The 17,729-nt window shown below is 45.2% G+C and overlaps 1 protein-coding gene across 1 annotated transcript; it reads left to right on the top strand.

Moving 5' to 3' along the window:
- Positions 1–497: 497 nt before the first annotated feature.
- On the top strand, positions 498–14,263 carry SLC16A14 (solute carrier family 16 member 14; the record flags this gene model as incomplete). Its single annotated transcript, XM_080933250.1, has 3 exons — positions 498–762; positions 6,819–6,962; positions 13,266–14,263. 3 exons carry the CDS (start codon positions 498–500, stop codon positions 14,261–14,263), a joined length of 1,407 nt encoding a protein of 468 aa, XP_080789376.1.
- Positions 14,264–17,729: the final 3,466 nt, after the last annotated feature.

Raw genomic sequence — 17,729 nt, 5'->3', positions numbered from 1 at the left:
CCCTTTATAATCCCCACACTCTCCATTCTTAGGCAGTGAACTAGTTCACCAAAGACATTAGCTATAGGGCTCAATTTGCCATCCCTGCTACCTGCCATCTTGGCTCTGCCCAAGCCCTCTTTCCCCAGGTTCAGAGGACAGATCTTTCTTATGGAGACTGGTCTGTCTTAACCCATCACATCCAGAATGGATGTTCTCCCGCTCTCCATCTCTTTCTTCCCCCTTTCCTCCGTGTCTCTCCCTACCCTCTCCTCTCACCTCTTTAAGTTTATAATACCCTTGAGGTGATTATGAAGACTTTAAAGTGATCTGTACAGAAGTAAAGCTTGCCCCCATCCCTCAGTCTCAAACACTAATCTGCACTGACTTGAGCACCATTTGACCCTCAAGCAACTTTGGTCACGGTGGGAGGTAGGGCCGGCTGAAAAAGAGAAAGGTGAGGTTTGTTTCCATGTGTGATGAATTATTTCTGCGTGTGTTTCAGAAAACCTTAGAAAATGTATACAAGTCATGAAGATATCGGCTATGACCTTGAAGATGACCGAAAGGCTAAGAATAAGAAGACCCTGAAGCCCCACCCGGATATCGATGGCGGGTGGGCCTGGATGATGGTCCTCTCTTCCTTTTTTGTTCACATCCTCATCATGGGCTCACAGATGGCCCTAGGGGTCCTCAACGTGGAGTGGCTTGAAGAGTTCCACCAGAGCCGTGGCCTGACTGCCTGGGTCAGTTCCCTGAGCATGGGCGTCACCTTGATCGTGGGTACGTTCACTGAAACCTGTTCTAAGATGGGTTATCGAATGGCGCGTCCCCGTTGTAAGTAAAGCATCACATTCCTGAAACATTAGGAATCGAGTACCAGTGGCATCACTGACTTTTAAAATTGTATTCAGAACACAAAATTTACCATTTAGCCGTGTGTGTGTGTGTGTGTGTGTGTGTGTGTGTGTGTGTGTGTTTCATGGCACTTGTGTAGATCAGAGGACAACTCTCAGTCCTGGGGATGAAGCTCAGGTTGCCAGACTTGTCATTGAGCGCCTTTACCTGCAGAGACATCTCACTGTCCCCAACAGTGATTCTATGATTCATCCCTTCTGCTCATCTAACATTGTTGTTTGGGACTGGCCTAACACATTTCTATTGTTTTGAGACAGGGTTTCACGTAGCCCAGGCTAGCCTTACACATTGTACATAGTGAAGATTGACCTGAACTTCTGATACCCCTGTTCTCTGTGAATGGGTTTTGGCAATGTTGGGAATTGGAGCCAGGGCTTCACACATGCTAAGCATGCAGTCCACCCCTGCACTGCATCTCCTGCCAATCAAGATGAAGGATGAGCCAGGATTGGCTACTTTCCTGTTGCTGTAATAAAACACCAGGATCAAGAGTAACTCATAGGAGAAAGAGTTTATTGTGGATTATAGTTCCAGAGGGATAAGAGTCCATTGTTGCGGGTCACCTGCGGGTATGGTAGCAGGAACAGGAGCTGTGAGATCAGATCTCTATTCCCATGCCAGAGCAGGGAGAACAAGCTGGAAGTTTATTGAGGCTATAAAGCCTATCCCCAGTGATGGACTCCCTCCAGCCAGGCTCCACCTCCTAAAGGTTCTATAACTTCCCAAAGAGCACCACCCACCAGGGATGACGTGTACAAACACAGGAGCCTAAGAGGGAGATGTCCCACTCAAACCGTCACACAGCGGAATTAGGATTTCAAAGCCAGCCTCAGCTGCAAAGGGAATTCCATGAGCAGATGAGACCCAAGGCCACAAATGTGTATGTGAAAAGATTCTTGATAAGTGTCTATGAAATTATTGGCTCCTTCAGTTTTCCATTGATCTTCTTAAAGAATGGGGTAGAGGGACAGCTCAGTGCTCTTCCAGAGGGCCAGGGTTCAGTTTCCAGCACCTACATGGCAGCGGACAACCATCTGTTCCCAAGCAAGAGTCATGACTAGGGCTGGGTTGTAGTGTCCTTCCATGCTGTTCTGGAACGGCCTCTGGACTCCTAATCCTCCTGCCGTGGGGTGGTTTCAGTGTGGGGCAAGTGTTTATTATTAGCGTGAGATGGGGGTGGGGGGAGGGAGAGAGGGAAGGAGAGAGGGGGAGAGACTGATTTATGGGTCTTTTCATTTACCAGAATGATAGTTAGCTCTTGACAGTACCTGCTGGTTGTCCATGAACAGTGCTTAGGAAACAATACAAAGCCAGAAGGTTTGGAGTAGAGTCCCTGTCCCATGTCCTTAAATGCTTGACCTTCCTAACTACAGAGTTATAATTACAGTATTTATCATTTACAAAGCGTGAGTGCCTGAAGCCTCGGCAAGCAACAGTGACTTAACTAGAAAGCCAGGCACGTATCAACTCAATGCTGGTCAGCTGTTGTCCACTTAATTAATTAATTAATTAATTAATGCCCTTGTCAGGACAGCAGCTTACCCCCTTCTGTCTGACTTGTGAAACCCTTCAGCTGGGAATATTCCCACCGACTTGTGGCTTTCCTTTCTTTTCATTCTTCTCGAATGTCTTAGGATATTTCATAAGCTTGCATATCAGAGAAGCTTGCCTCTGAATCCTTTCTGTTATGTGGGAAACCATGTATTGTATCTTGCCAGTTTTTCATGTCTCAGAGGGCTGTCAGTAGCAGAGCGATGAGTTACACTTGGTCACCCAACTATGGCATGGTCGAGTGAGTATGAATATATAAGAATTAAAATGTGGGGCTGGAGATATGACCTTGTGGTTAAGAGCACTGGCTGCTCTTGATCCATATTTGATTTTATTCTTTAATGTATATAGAGAAATATCTTCAAACTTATGGTATCTTAGTTTCAGTTACTTCCAAGAATTCTCTGAGATGTCCATACTAATGGTCTGACTGTATATGTTATTTATATAAAATATATATATATATATATATATATATATATATATATATATATATATATACTATGTGCCGTATAAATATATTTAGTACATAGTAAGTCTCTTATTAGAAGTTAACCGAGTTGTCACTAATGTCAGATCTTATTAAATAAATCTTTATATTCATGTTTTGAATTATGCATTTTCAGACAAGGGGCTGAAGAAATGGTCCCATGGTTAAGAACATTTGCTGCTTTTGCGGGGAATCTGGATTCAGTTCCCAGTGGCTCACAACTGCCATAACTCCAGCTCCTGCAATATCTAACACTTCTGGTCTTCACAGGCACCTTCGCTCACGTGCACACACCCATAAACAAACACACATAACTAAAAACAAACTAATGAAGCCGGAGTGATGTCAATGGTTAGGAGCACCGGCTGCTCTTACAGAGGACCTGGGTTCAATTCCCAGCATCCACAGGTACCTCAGAATCTAAAACTCAAGTTCTAGGGCATCTAATGCCCCCTCTGCTGAACTCTGCAGGCAACAGGCATGCACACAGTGCCCATACATACATGCAGGCAAAACACGCATACCACAACATAAATGCACCTTTAAAATAAATAAAATATATTGTCAACTGTCTTCGTGCACGCCTGTAATCCGAGCACCAGAGAGGCAGAGGCAAGGGGATCTTTGTGAGTTCCAGGCCAGCTGGAGCTATCTAGTAAATAAATATGAAAAGTAAAATCTTTACATACACATAAAGCAGACAGGGCTGGGCTGTAGCTAAATAGTAGAGCACTTGCCCAGAATAATGCTTTGTCTTCTGTCAGCTTGGTAGGTTTGGACTCAAACCTCCGTGGGAGTTTCTGAGGGAGTCTCTGGGTTGATTTGACCGAGGGGGTTAAGACCCACCATAAGCGTGTGCGGCACCAATTCTGGGACTGGAGGAAGCTGGCTGAGCCCCAGTATTGTTTCTCTCTTCTTCCTGAAGACAGACACAATATGACCAGGCACTATAATGGGAGCATGTGACCTTGATAAACTGAGCCTTCTAACCCAAGCCCAAACAACCCTTCCCTTAAATTCTTTTTATCGGGATTGGTCAGAGCGGGACAAAAGTAACTAATGTGCCAGGAGTGTGGGAGGCACCAGTTCCTTCTCTGGCATGGAAGAAGGAGACCTCACAGGGCTGAGCGGGGAAAGTCTTAAGAGCTCAATGATTTTGCCGTCGCGTGTGGATGTATCATGAGTATACATTTGAGCACTTGTGTGCGTGTGGGCCTGTGCGTAAAGGTCAGAGGGCAGCTGTCAGATGGATTAAGTCAAAAAGCCCACCCAAGTGCAACACTCAAGAATTATATAAAGTGATGACAACCATCTTTGATTTCTACACAGTGTCAAAAATGTACATCCTGAGGGGGCTGGGATGCAGTTTGGCTGTAGTGTGCCTACCTAGCGAAAATGAAGCCCTGGGGTCCAATTCCCAGCACCTAATAAACCAAGCATAGCACAAGCCTGTTGTTCAGCATTTGAGAAGTAGAGGCAGAAGGATCAGAAGTGCAAGGTCATACTTGGGCAAATAGGGACCTGTGAGCATATTGTCTAAGCTGCACCCCACAGTTACCTGGCAACAGCCAGACATCCCTGACTCACTATAAAAGGGGCTGCCTGCCCCCTCTCTCTCTCTTGTTCTTGCTCTTGTGTTCCAGTTCCTGCTCTGTCCTCTCATCCCTTCCCTCTTCTCTCTCCATGTACGCATGGCCCACCTCCTCTACTTCTCTTCTCTCTTCTCTTTTCTCCTCTCCTCTCCCCTGCCCTCCCCTACCCCTTCCTTCCCTCCCTTTCTCCCTCCCTCCCTCTCTCTCTGCCTCTACTACCCTCTTAACTCCCTTCCCCATGCCCTGAATAAACTCTATTCTATACTGTGTGACTGGTCCCTCAGGGGGAAGGGATGCCTCCCTACCCCCCCACCCCCCCAAACCCCCACCCCCGTATCTGACACACCTCCACCAAACTAATCCCCTCTCTCCTTATCTTTATAAATACATCAAGGCCAGCCTAGGCTGCATGAAACCAAAAACACTGCAGCCTAGTAGTCTCAGAGGAAGACTGAAAGAGAAGGCAGGGCCGGAGTGTAATGAAAACACCAAGTCCTTTTAAGTGTTGCTTGCTTTGGGTGCTCTGTGTAAGACTATAAGAAACCTTGTGAGAATCAAGTGTTTCCTTTAGAACCGGAGTCAAAACCTCTGATGGGGGTTGGGGGGGAGGTCTGTGAGATGGTTCAGTGGGCACTTGCTACCAAGCATGACAACCCGAGTTCCATCCCAAACCCATGTGGTAGGAGAGACTTGACTCCCATAAGTCGGTGTCCAACCTCCTCTCAGTGGCACACTCACCCACACGGACATGCCCACACCGCAAAGTAAATGGAGTAAGTGAAACTTAACCTCGCCTGCACATAGCAGCTAGAGGGCCGGGAAGAAGACAAGAGGCAAGGGTAGAAATTAATAGCAGCTTGAGAGGGTGTGAGCAAGCCATGGGGCCAGCCATCACATGGCCCTGGTCAGTTGGGAATAGGGAGAGAAACAAGTCAGTGTTGCTACTGGATTTGCATGTGTGTGATTTCTCTGGCTCTCTTCCTTTTCCTTCTCCTCCTCCTCTTCCTCCTCCTCCTCCTCTTCTTCCTCCTACTTCTCCTCCTCCTCCTCCTGCTTTTCTTTTATTTTAGTTTTTCAAGACAGGGTTTTGCTGTGCAGTCCTGGCCATCCTGGAACTCACCCTGTAAAATGGGTTAGCCTCCAACTCACAGAGAGCCTCTGTCCCCCAAGTGCTGGTATTAGAGGCATACACCAGCTGATTTCTCTTATTTTCAAGTGTTTGCATATTCCACACATTTTCAAACTTTGGGCTGAGTGAGAAGATCCTAAAGACTGGATCCTGTTAGACCACTAGCCAAGGGCTTCTGTTACAGACAGAATGAACCTTACTGCTTGTTGCCAGTCTAGAACTGTGTGTTCTAGATCATGTGCATCTGAAAGGTTTTTATACTTTAAGATTACTGGGGACACAAAGGTCCTTGTGTCCTCAGATTCTAGGAAAACCAGATGGTAATCACTCAGGATGTCTCCTCAATAGAGGAAATCAAATATCTGCTCTCCTTCCAGAAAGCTGGGAGTGGATGTTCATAACCTGGTAAGCTTTTTGTTATCTGTAGATAATAAACCACCCAGAATGAATATCCCAGACTCTCCCTCCCCAGACTTTTATCTTTAGCTTCCAATCCATAGAACCCATACTTAGAGGAGATGTCACATGTACTCAATGGCCTGCTGACCTCTATGCTGTCTCTGCTAGAGATCACAGCAGATCCTGAGCCTTTCAGCTGTAGAACTGTTCATGGTCACATGTACTTTGTAAAGAAGTCTCTGTGTGGTTACCTTAAGCTTTGCTGTGCACCTGGAATTGGAATGATTGTTGCCTAGAAACCTCTGTCTAAATTCTATGTGTTTAAATGTGCCGAAAGTAAGCCACCTGCCATGAGACTCCCCAAAATTTGATCCAGGCTGGTGAAATCATTCTGAACCAAGTTTGTATCCTCACCTCCTCTCAGATTGCTGCCTGTCTTAACATCTGCAGGGAGCCACCTTCCTCATAAGATGCTTTGGGTTTACCTACTTTATTAAAAATGGATTTTTATTGAGGGGGTGCATGTGTGGAGGTCAACAACCTGTAAGTTTGCTCTCTTTCTACCATGTGGGTTCTGGGGCTTGAACTCAGTCAAGTTGGCAGTTTTGGCTACAAGCCCCTTTCCTACTGAGCCATCTCAATAGCCCCAGCGTGGACTCCTTTACGCAGCCCTGATGATGCTTTGTTCTTTATCTTCTTGTGTGGGGACCTAAGACCACAAGGAGCCTCTAGTCAGTACCTTTTCCTCTGCTGTGTGCAGGACCTTTCATTGGCTTGTTCATTAACACGTGCGGGTGCCGCCAGACAGCGATCATCGGAGGGCTGGTGAACTCCCTCGGCTGGGTGTTGAGCGCCTATGCAGTCAACGTGCAGTCTCTCTTTATTACCTTTGGAGTGGCAGCGGGTAAGCATGGTTTAAATTTCTTTTATTTCAGTGTTTTGTGCATTTAGATGATGAACTTAACTGTGAAGAAAAATAGAGTCATTAAGACATCCGGTGGATGGCCTAGAGACAGCTTAGCCCGTAAGAGCACTTGTTCTTGTAGAAGACCCAGGTTTCATTTACAGCACTCACAAGGCAGCTCACATCCAAAGGTAACTCCAGTTCCAGAGGGTCTGGGTACCCTATTCTGACCTTTATAGATAACACACACACACACACACACACACACACACACACACACACACACACACACACACACGTTTACAGTTTACATGCACTCGTGAAGGCAAAACATACACATAAAATAAACAAATCTAAAAAAAAACATTTTAAAGACATTCTATTTTTTAAAAGACATTCTATTTTTGCTTGGAAGTGTGTGTGTATGTCTGTGTGTGTGTGTGGTTGTGTGTGTGTGTGTGTGTGTGTGTGTGTGTGTGTTTGTATGTGTGTATGTTGTACCTGCCATTCTATCGTCTTCTGCCTTATTCTTTGGCACAGGGCCTCCCTGATCCAGAGCTAGGCTGGCAGCCTGGAGGCCCCAGCTATCCTCTTGTCTGTGACCCTTCCCCTCACTCTACCCTAGCACACTGCACCGGTGCTCCAGGCACACAAAGCCCGGTCAGTCTTCTTATTTGGATGTTGTGAATTCAAACTTGGATCCTTGAGTTTCTGCACAGCAAGCTTCCTTACCCATTGAGCTATCTCTCATACCCAAGAAACACATTCATGGATGTTGTGTCCTTTAAGAGTGAAAAACTCGTTGACACCTGTACTTGGCTTCCCAAATAGAATCAAATTCAAACTTGAATGGCAGCTCCTGAGTGCTAAGGTAAACCTTTCTCCTTTAAAGAACAGGAAAGCGGGATAGGGACTCAGACTTAGGAGAGTAAAGAAAAATGCTAGGAAGTGAGCGGCGTTCTCTCATTAGTAAGTGTTGGACTCGATGTGACAAGGAATAGTCTTTATTCTTGAGCACCATTCAGATGAATAAATTAGCACAAACCGCAGGTGCATCCCTATTCTCAGAAGCCAATCTAGCACACAGGCAGGGAACGGATTAAAACTGAACAGCACGCAGAGTGGTTTGCACTCTGAAAATTTATTCCTGGCCCTAATTTCCTTTACCCACAGCTTGTGGGGTTCACATGGTGACCAGTGACTTCCTTGAACACCTGTGCTCTCTGAGCTAGCTGATCCCACCTGACTGTGGAAATGGAACCTCTGATCCTCCTCAAAAATGAATAGTTGAATCAGAGTTGAAAGCTATGTTGATCAAGAAAGCCAGGTGTAGCAACCCATATTTTCCCAGCATTTGCAAGTAAGAGGCAGGGGCATTGCTGAAAGTTTGAAGTCAGTTTGGGCAACATAGAGAATTTCAGGCCAGCCAGGCCAGCGAGACTCTCAAAAACATCTCAGTTCTCCGAAGGCAGGCAGAAGGCTCTGTATGAGTTCAAAGCCAGCATGCTCCACAGAATGGTTCCAGTCCAGCCAGGGAGAGACAGTAAGACCCCATCTCAGAAAACAAAATCACAAAATAAAATGTCCAGACATATAGGTCTAATCCTAGCCCTCAGGAGGTGGGGGCAGGGATATCCATAATATAGGGCCAGCCTTAGCTATGTGCATAGTGAGTTCAAAACCAGCCTGGCCTACACAAGGCCCTCCCTCAAAAAACAAAGCAATGAAAGTTATTTTGGTTGGGATATAGAGGTACATAGCCTGTCTGTAATTATAACACTTGGGAGCTTGAGGTAAGATGAGGTTAAAACTAGTTTGAACTATGTGTGTATCAAGACCTTACCTCCATTGGGTGATGGTGTTGCACACCTTTAATGCCAGCACTTGGAAGACAGAGGTAGGTGGATCTCTATGAGTTTGAGGCCAACTTGTTCTCAAGAACAAATTTCCAGAACAGCTGAGACTACACAGAGAAACCCTGTCATGAAAGAAAGGAAATGTTAATGAAGATTTGTGTTTCTTTATTTCCCTATTTTTGGATGACAAGGATTTTCATGTACCCCCAGGCTGGCCTTGAATTGACTTGTATAACAGAGAGGGACCTTGAACTTTTGATCCTCCGGCCTCCACTCCTAAGTGTTGGGATTACAGCAGTCTGCCACCAGGCCTTTACTATTAAGTGCTTCATTCATGCTGGACCTTCACACTGAGCTGCATTTGTTGTCCTCTTTTTGTGACCACAATATTTGTGTGACATTAGGCACATTACACTTATCACTGAATCTCCTTATACTTCAGTTTCCTTCTGTGCAAATTGGAGACTGTAGTGATTTGAATATGTTTGGCCCATTGGAGGTGGCACTGTTAGAAGTGTGGCCTTACAGGAGGAGGTGTGGCCTTACTGGGGGTGTGGCCTTATTGAAGGGGGTGGAACCTTGTTAGAGGATGTGAGTCACTGTGGAGGCTGGACTCATGTATGAGTTATATGTGCTCCAGTATGGCCAGAGCCTCTTGGCTGCCTGCAGATCAAGATGTAAAACTCTCAAGGCCATGTCTGCCTACAGGCTGCCATTCTTCCTGTTGTGATAATAATGGGCCAAACCTCTTGAAGCTGTAAGCCAGCTCCAACTAAATGTTATCTTTTAGAAGAGTTGTCTTGGTCTTGGTGTCTCTTAACAGCAATAAAACCCTAAGATGAGGGCAAATAAAAACAGCAGAGTAACGCTTTGAAAAGACTGAAGTCATTTGCATAAAACCCTTAGCAGGATAGTTCATACTAAATGGTAAATGTTAGCTGACACACAAACATGGTAGCATGTGGTTAGCATAAAGATGACATTATAAACTCAAGTATATCACTTAAGACAGGAGGAATGGACACTGAATCCTGGTGTCAGATACTGGCTGATGGCTCACACACAGGTAAAGGCACTTACCTATGAGCAAGTCCAGGCCTGGACACCCTGAGTGGATCTCAGATCCCCTGGTGAAAGGACAAACCCACATCCTAAAATAGCGGCTCTCAACCTTCCTAGTGCTGCAACCCTTTAATACAAGTCCTCATGTGGCCCCTAACCATCAAATTATTTTCATTGCTACTTCAGAACTATAATTTTGCTACTGTTATGAATAATAATGACAATAATGATAATAATAAATTTTAGAGGACATTGGAAAACATTTTTTTTTGATCAGGGTTTTCCTGGTCCCTAACTGTCCTGGAAACTTGCTCTGTAGACCAGGCTGACCTTGAACTCACATATATCCACCCATCTCTGCCACTCCAGTACTGAGTTTAACAGTGTTTGCCACTACCACCTGGCTGGGACAGAGTTTTAGGACTATCTTTAACTAAAATTTCAGGCCAGCCTGGGCTATAAGAGACCCTGTGTAAAATAAGTAAACTTAATTTGTTCTATCATCAAAATCCAGAGTACTATAGAGCAAGTCACCTGATGTCTGCAACAAATAAATTGCAAGAGCCGTTGGGGTTGAGGGACTGAAAACTTAAATTAGGCATCAACAAACATCAATATGTGGACCTTTTTTGGATTGCGGTTTAAACGTACAAGTTTGAGGGGTTATTTTGTTTTTAAAAGAATAGTCATTCACAAGACATTTGGAAATTGGGGCACCTTCTGGATATTTAGTGGTATTTTTTTCCAATGAGATAATTAAATGAGAAGTATGCTCTTTAAACAATCTTTACATTTGGAGATTTATACTAAAATATGCACACATAAGATAAAATATTCTCGATGTGCTTCCAAATAATATGTGGTATTTACAAAATTGGCCATGAGCTGAGATTTGTTGAAGCTAAGCGATGGCATAAAGAGTCATTAAATCGTTCTGTTTTTAAAAGCTTCCCTCTGATTTGATTTAAACTGTTCTCTTAGAAGCTAGAAAGATGGCTCTGCAGTTCAGATCGCTGCTCTTCCAAAGGACTGGAATTCCGTTCCCACCTCCCTCCCACATTGGACAGCTTCTGAATCTTAAGTCTATGTCCCCTGTAGATGCAGTCATCCTAAATTTGGGGTTTTGTTCTGTTTTTGAGGCAGGCTCTCATGTAGCAACAGGCTAGCCAGACTCTCATGTACTCAAATTCTGATTTGTGTCAAGAACAACCTTGATACTGTTGCCTCCAAGCTCTGAGATTAGTGGTGTGTATCACAATACATGGTTTATGTGGTGCTGGGGACTGATCTCAAGGCCTCATGAATGTTGGGCAAGCAGTTTTTGTATTTTTCAGAATAGCCATAGCCTTACTAGTAGAGGAGGCTTCTTTTTTTTTTTTTTTTTTTTTTTCCTTTAATAGACTTTATCTTTGCTGAGTGATGGGTGCATGCCTTTAATCCCAGCACTTGGGAAGTTGAGGTAGGCTGATCTCTGAGATTAAGGGCAGCCTGGAAGATCTTTAGAGAGAGTTCCAGGAAGACCAAGTCTTCACAAAGAAACTCTGTCTTGAAAAGCAAAACAAAACTTTTATCTTTAGAAATGCAAAATGAATCTCTTTTTTAAAAAGATTTGTCCGGCTGGAGAGAAGGCTCAGTGGTTAAGAGCACTGACTGCTCTTCCAAGGGTCCTGAGTCCAATTCCCAGCAATCACATGGTGGCTCACAATCATCTGAATAGGATCTGATGCCCTCTTCTGGTGTGTCTGAAGGGAGCAACAGTGTACTCACATGTGGTGGGGGAACTAGTGGGAAAGAAGATGGGCAAATGGGGTGGGAGAGGGAGGATTTCCCTTCACAGCACTGTGGTTCAAGTGGCATTGCTGAACACAAATGGGCTGGGGGCTAGGGGCAGGAGTGCAGGGTCTGTCTAACGGTGAGCTGTGCAGCCAACTTCTGAAGGAACAAGGCCTCAAAAGTCCACACCAGCCACAGAAATGTAAGCTTCTCATTTCTTGAAGGTTCAAGCTAGGGTTTTGCATAAAGATACAACAGTCATCTAGATATATCATTTTCTTATTTTTACTTCATTAATTTTCTCAAGTAGCAGGCAGATGTTACAGATGGTCCAAAGTCAATCAGCTCATGAGGAGCATGTGGGCCTAGTGACAGACCATGGAATGGTGTCTTTTAGTTTTTTTAATCAGCATGTATACTGTGCTCCATGTCAGATCCCTGGAACCAGAATAACAGGTGGTTGTTAGCCATCATGTGGATGCTAGGAACCAAACCTACTCTTAAACACTGAGCCATCTCTCAGTGGTTTAAAAAAAAGTTTATTTTATGGGTATGAGTGTTTTGCTTCTCTGTGTGTGTGTGTGTGTGTGTATGAACCACAAGTATATGTAGTGATCACAAAGGTCAGGAAGAGAGTGGGGCCTAGTGGAAGAAATAGGTAATTGGGAAAACACACACATATACACACTTTTAAACATTGGATTCAAACTCACTACGTAGCTGAGAATGACCTTGAAGTTCTGATCCTCCTGCCTCTGCTTGCTAGCATTAGGAATAAAGACATATGGTGTTGTAAGACCCCCCGACCCTCTGTCAGGGATACTTCATCCGCAAAGCCCTGAGTGAGACACCAAGACACAGATCGATGCAAAAGCAAGAGATTTATTTTCCAGCTCTTCAGGATAGAGCCTCAATTAGTCCCTCGAGTGACTAGAAGGCAATCCCGAATGGCTATTACAAACAGTTTTTATACTTTTTGGGAGCACAGGTTACATTAGTAGTCCAAACTTATTGGCTAAGCATATTGACCTTTAAATCTATAGGCTAGCAAGCATGGACAGAGCATGACACACATTTGAAATCTATCTGGGACTTTCCAGGGGGCCAGGTGACTCTCAGCCAGTACATTCCAGAGAACTCTGGGTGGAGAATGGAACAACCCCAGAATGGTCTATGTAAAAGCAACATTCTTCACTGAGGGCATTGCACAATTCTCCCTGTTGGAGGAACAGTAAATCTAACCCTCTCCTAGTCTGTAGGACCACTTAGACAGAGAGGTCAGAGACTCTTGTAAGTGGGAGATCAATGTTTCAGTCCTCTTAACGTCCAGATCTATGGCAGCCCTGAGGTTCTGATATTGGTGACCTTATAGCACCAAGTTAGAGGTACCAGTAGCCAGTCCAGCTGCTCCCAGCCCCAAGAGCAACAAAATTGTGAGCACCATGAAGGGTTCCCTTCTTGTTCCATCTATAGATTCGCAAATTCCTCATCCCCTGCATTCTGGGTAATCTCTTCCCCTGTGTCTCTAGGCTGGAATTCTGGCTGACATAGCAGGTGGCCTTTATGTCCTTCCTCCGATTGTGCCTTGTGCTTTCCTCCCTCTCACCTGCAGGCCTCGGCAGTGGAATGGCCTACCTGCCTGCAGTGGTCATGGTGGGAAGGTACTTTCAGAAGAGACGAGCCCTGGCCCAGGGCCTCAGTACCACAGGGACGGGATTTGGGACGTTCCTGATGACCGTGTTGCTGAAATACCTGTGCGCTGAGTACGGTTGGCGGAATGCCATGTTCATCCAAGGTGCTCTGTCCCTGAACCTGTGTGTTTGTGGGGCGCTCATGAGGCCCCTCTCTCCTGAGACAGTAGAACACTGCCCAGGAGAGGAAGAGCCATGTGCTCTCCCAGCTCACTCCTCTGAATCTGTTAAGTCTGGAGGCTTACCAGAAGAACAGGACGGAAGGCCTGGGAATGAAGAGACTGTCTGTGATCTCCAAACACAGGAGTGTCAAGGTCAAACCCATCCCAGGAAGAATGTGTGTGCCTTCCGGGTTCTGAAGACCGTGAGCCAGCTCACTGTGCGAGTCCAGAGGGGCTTTAGGGACTGGCACTCGGGCTATTTTGGAACAGCCTCACTCTTCACCAACCGCATGTTTGTAGCCTTTATTTTCTGGGCTCTGTTCGCATACAGCAGCTTTGTCATCCCTTTCATCCACCTGCCCGAAATCGTCAGTTTGTATAACTTGTCGGAGCAGAACGACACATTCCCTCTGACCTCCATTGTAGCATTACTTCACATCTTCGGGAAGGTGATCCTGGGCGTCGTGGCCGACCTCCCCTGTATCAGCGTCTGGAACGTCTTCCTCATTGCTAACTTCACCCTCGTCCTCAGCATCTTCCTCCTGCCTTTGATGCACACCTACGCGAGCCTGGCTGTCATCTGCGCCCTAATTGGGTTTTCTAGCGGGTACTTCTCCCTCATGCCTGTGGTGACAGAGGACCTGGTTGGCACTGAGCACTTGGCCAATGCCTACGGCATCATCATCTGTGCCAACGGTATCTCAGCCTTACTCGGACCGCCATTCGCAGGTGAGTGCAGCAAAGTGCCCAGAGCTTAGGGTGCATGCAGGAAGGCAGGATGGGTGGTTCATCGCTGTCCCTACAAAATCCAGTGTCAGAGCTGGCCATGGTGATACATGCTTGTGATCCCAGTATTTGGGAAATTTAAGTAGAAAGAAGTCAGCCTAAGCTGTTCCAAAAGGCAAAAGGGCCAGGTGTGGCAGTGCATGTGTGTGTCTGTGTATGTGTATTACATATAATATATAGTACACACACACACACACACACACACACACACATCTGTAATACCAGGAGTAAGGATATTGAGACAGGAGGGTTGTTATAAATTCCAGGCCAGATTTAGCTACAATATGAGACACTGTCTCAAGAAACCACAACCATGGGCCTGAGAAATGACTGTAGATAAAACCACTGATGATTCCAATCCTCAGAACCCACATGGTGGAAGAAAAGGACAGAATCTTACAGAGTGTCCTCCGACTTCCACATTTATACTGTGGCACGCACATGTTAAATAAATAAAAGTTTTCTTAAAAGAAGGAACCAAAACCACGGCCAAGGATGTGTCTCAGTTGGTAGAGCATTTGCCTAGCATGCACACTGTCCTGAGTTCTATACCTCGCACCTCAAAGGCGGGGCATGTTGGTGCATGTCTGTAGTCTCAGCATTTGAGGTAGAGGCAAAGATCAGGAGTCCAAGGTGATCCTTAGCACATGAGACCCTCCCTCAAAATAACCAGAAAGCATCCTTGCTTAGGCCTAGCCTTGTGTTCATTTCCTGTTGCTTCTATAATAAGCTGCCATAAACATTATCTTACTGCAGTCAGAGATCTAGTTAATAAAACATGTGCCTCAAGTTCAGGGAGACATCCTGCCTCCAAGGAATGGATGAAGGGAGATGGTGGTGCCTATGTCTTTCGACCTCCAAACACTCAGAACACACACATATGCACATACACACACATGGGCATATGCTCACATAAACATACAAGGCCTGGCATGTGGATGCAAGCCTGTGATCCTAGCCCTTGGGAGGTAGAGGAGGGAGCATCAGCAGTTTAAAGCTAGCCTGGGTTACATATGACCCAACTCTAAAACAAAACAAACGATGAAAATACTTAACAGAAACCATCCAAAAGAGAGGTTTCTGTGGGTGCCCACTCTCACGACTGTGGGGACACAGGCCAGAATCCCAGTGTGTCTCGTGTCTGGTGTAAAGGGCTGTTCCTCCTTTTGTTTCTTGCTTCCTCTCGTCCCACTGATTCATACACTGATGTGGAAGGACATTCATCAGCTGCCTGCATATTGCTGAACTGACTCTCCAGGCCAAGACACTAAACTCGTAATGAGATGCAGCCCCAACACTCGTGCACTGTGGGTCAGGGGCCCTGGCAATCTGAGCGACTAAATAACCACGTGCAATTCTTGCTAGACATCCCAAGTGGGCTTGAAATGCTTCCTAATGCGATGCAAAAAAAATTACTTCTCCAATTACCTTTTTTTTTCCCCTCTTGGTAAATGGATTCAGAAACAAAAGTGTTTCCTATTCTTCAGAGAGATTTCTAGTCCCATTTAAAACCCTGGTACAATTTTAGTGCCACGTTATGCATTTAGGGAAGACATGCAATTCAAGACATTGAACAGACATTGAACCATGGCATTAGACAACAGCAGCTTCGATCTTTGTAACATGGCTGGGTATTCACTCCTCCTTAAAATGTCTCGTAGTAGTAGGTAGTTTCTAAATGTTTCCAGAATTCTTTCTAGCAAAACCCAGCCAAGTAGATTTGGCTGGCTGTGTATGTATCTACATGGTTCACCCTCATCTGAATAAAATCTCGCACCCTAACAAGCATATTCAATGTTGTCCAGGAGCTGGGAGCAATACAGTTGATGAGAAAGAGACCTGTCCTCACTGGGCACATACAAATGAAAAGCAAGGGCAACTGAATAGGAAACTAGGTTTTCCTGTGAGGCTTGTGCTTTGAGTTAATAGGTTAAAAGACTGCGGGCTGGAGAGATGGCTCAACGGGTAAGAGCACTGGAGGCTCTTCCAGAGGTCCTGAGTTCATAATCCCAGCAACCACATGGTGGCTCAAAGCCATCTGTGATGAGATCTGATACCCTCTTCTGGTGTGTCTGAAGACAGCTACAGTGTACTCATAATAAATATAAATAAATAAGGACCAAGTTCCAAATTAAAAACCGAGGATCGAAACCAGGTGTGATGTTGCATGTCTGGTCTGGAGATCAATACATAGGGAGTTCACAAGGCTAAGGGTGTGGCACAGCATCTGAGAACTTGCCTGGCAAGCCTGAAGCCCCAGCTAGGTTCAGTCTGTAGTACCGCAGCAGGAGGCTGAAGATGAGGCTCAGTGCTTAAGAGCACTGCTGACCAGTCAAAGGTTTCGATCTCAGCACCCATGACCAGAGGCTCACAACCATTCTAGTTCCTGAGAATCCACAACCTCTTGTGGCCTCCATGGGCACCTGTACACACAGAAAACACACACACACACACACACAACTACAAAACTGTCTCAAAAAAAAAAAAAAACTTTTTTTTATTGGTCTTTCTGTTGGTGGTGGTTTTTTGTTTTGTTCTTTTTTTTTTTTCTTTAAAAAATATTTATTTATTTATTATATATGAGTGCATTGTAGCTGCCTTCAGACACACCAGAAGAGGGCATCAGATCCCATTACAGATGGTTGTGAGGCACCATGTAGTTGCTGGGACTTAAACTCAGGACCTCTGGAAGAGCAGTCAGTGCTCTAACCACTGAGCAATCTCTCCAGCTATTCTTCTCTTTTTATTTATTGTTTGTTTTGTTTTGTTCTGTGTTGTCTGAGATAGGTTCTCAATAGGAAGCTACAGCTGGCCTGGAACTTGCTATGACCAGGCTGACCTCAAGCTCACAGAGATCACCTGCCTCTGCCACACTTCTGGTCTCTTATCTTTTAGTTAAATGGAGACTGAACAGGGATGATCGTTTGGGTCTGAGAGTAAAGTGCTTGATCAATTAGTTCAACGTGCTGAATGACTTGAGTTCAATCCCTGGGACCCACGTAAAGGTAGAAGGAGAGAACAAACCCCCCTCCTCACATGCTCATGGCCCATGTGTGCCACACGAAAAGGATATACACTTATGCAGAAGTTTGAAAAAAGATAAAGCCAAAAAACATAGCAGCCAGGCATGATGGTACATACCGTTAATTCCAGCATTTGAGAGGCAGAGGCCAGCCTGGTTTATATAGTGCGTTCCAGGGCCATGTAGGGAAGCCCTGTCTGAAAAACAAATAAAAGATTAAAAATGTAAGAACAACAACCAGGGCTGGAGAGATGGCTCAGTGGTTAAGAGCACTGACTGCTCTTCCAGAGGTCCCGAGTTCAAATCCCAGCAACCACATGGTGGTTCACAACCATCTGTAATGAGATCTGATGCCTCTTCTGGTGTGTCTGAAGACAGCTATAGCGTATTTGTATATATAAAATAAACAAATAATT

This window comes from Micromys minutus, assembly GCF_963924665.1.
Source record: "Micromys minutus genome assembly, chromosome: 19".
Lineage (NCBI taxonomy): Eukaryota > Metazoa > Chordata > Mammalia > Rodentia > Muridae > Micromys > Micromys minutus.
Note: the sequence above shows the minus strand (reverse complement) of the source record. Positions and strands in the feature narration are given on the sequence as shown.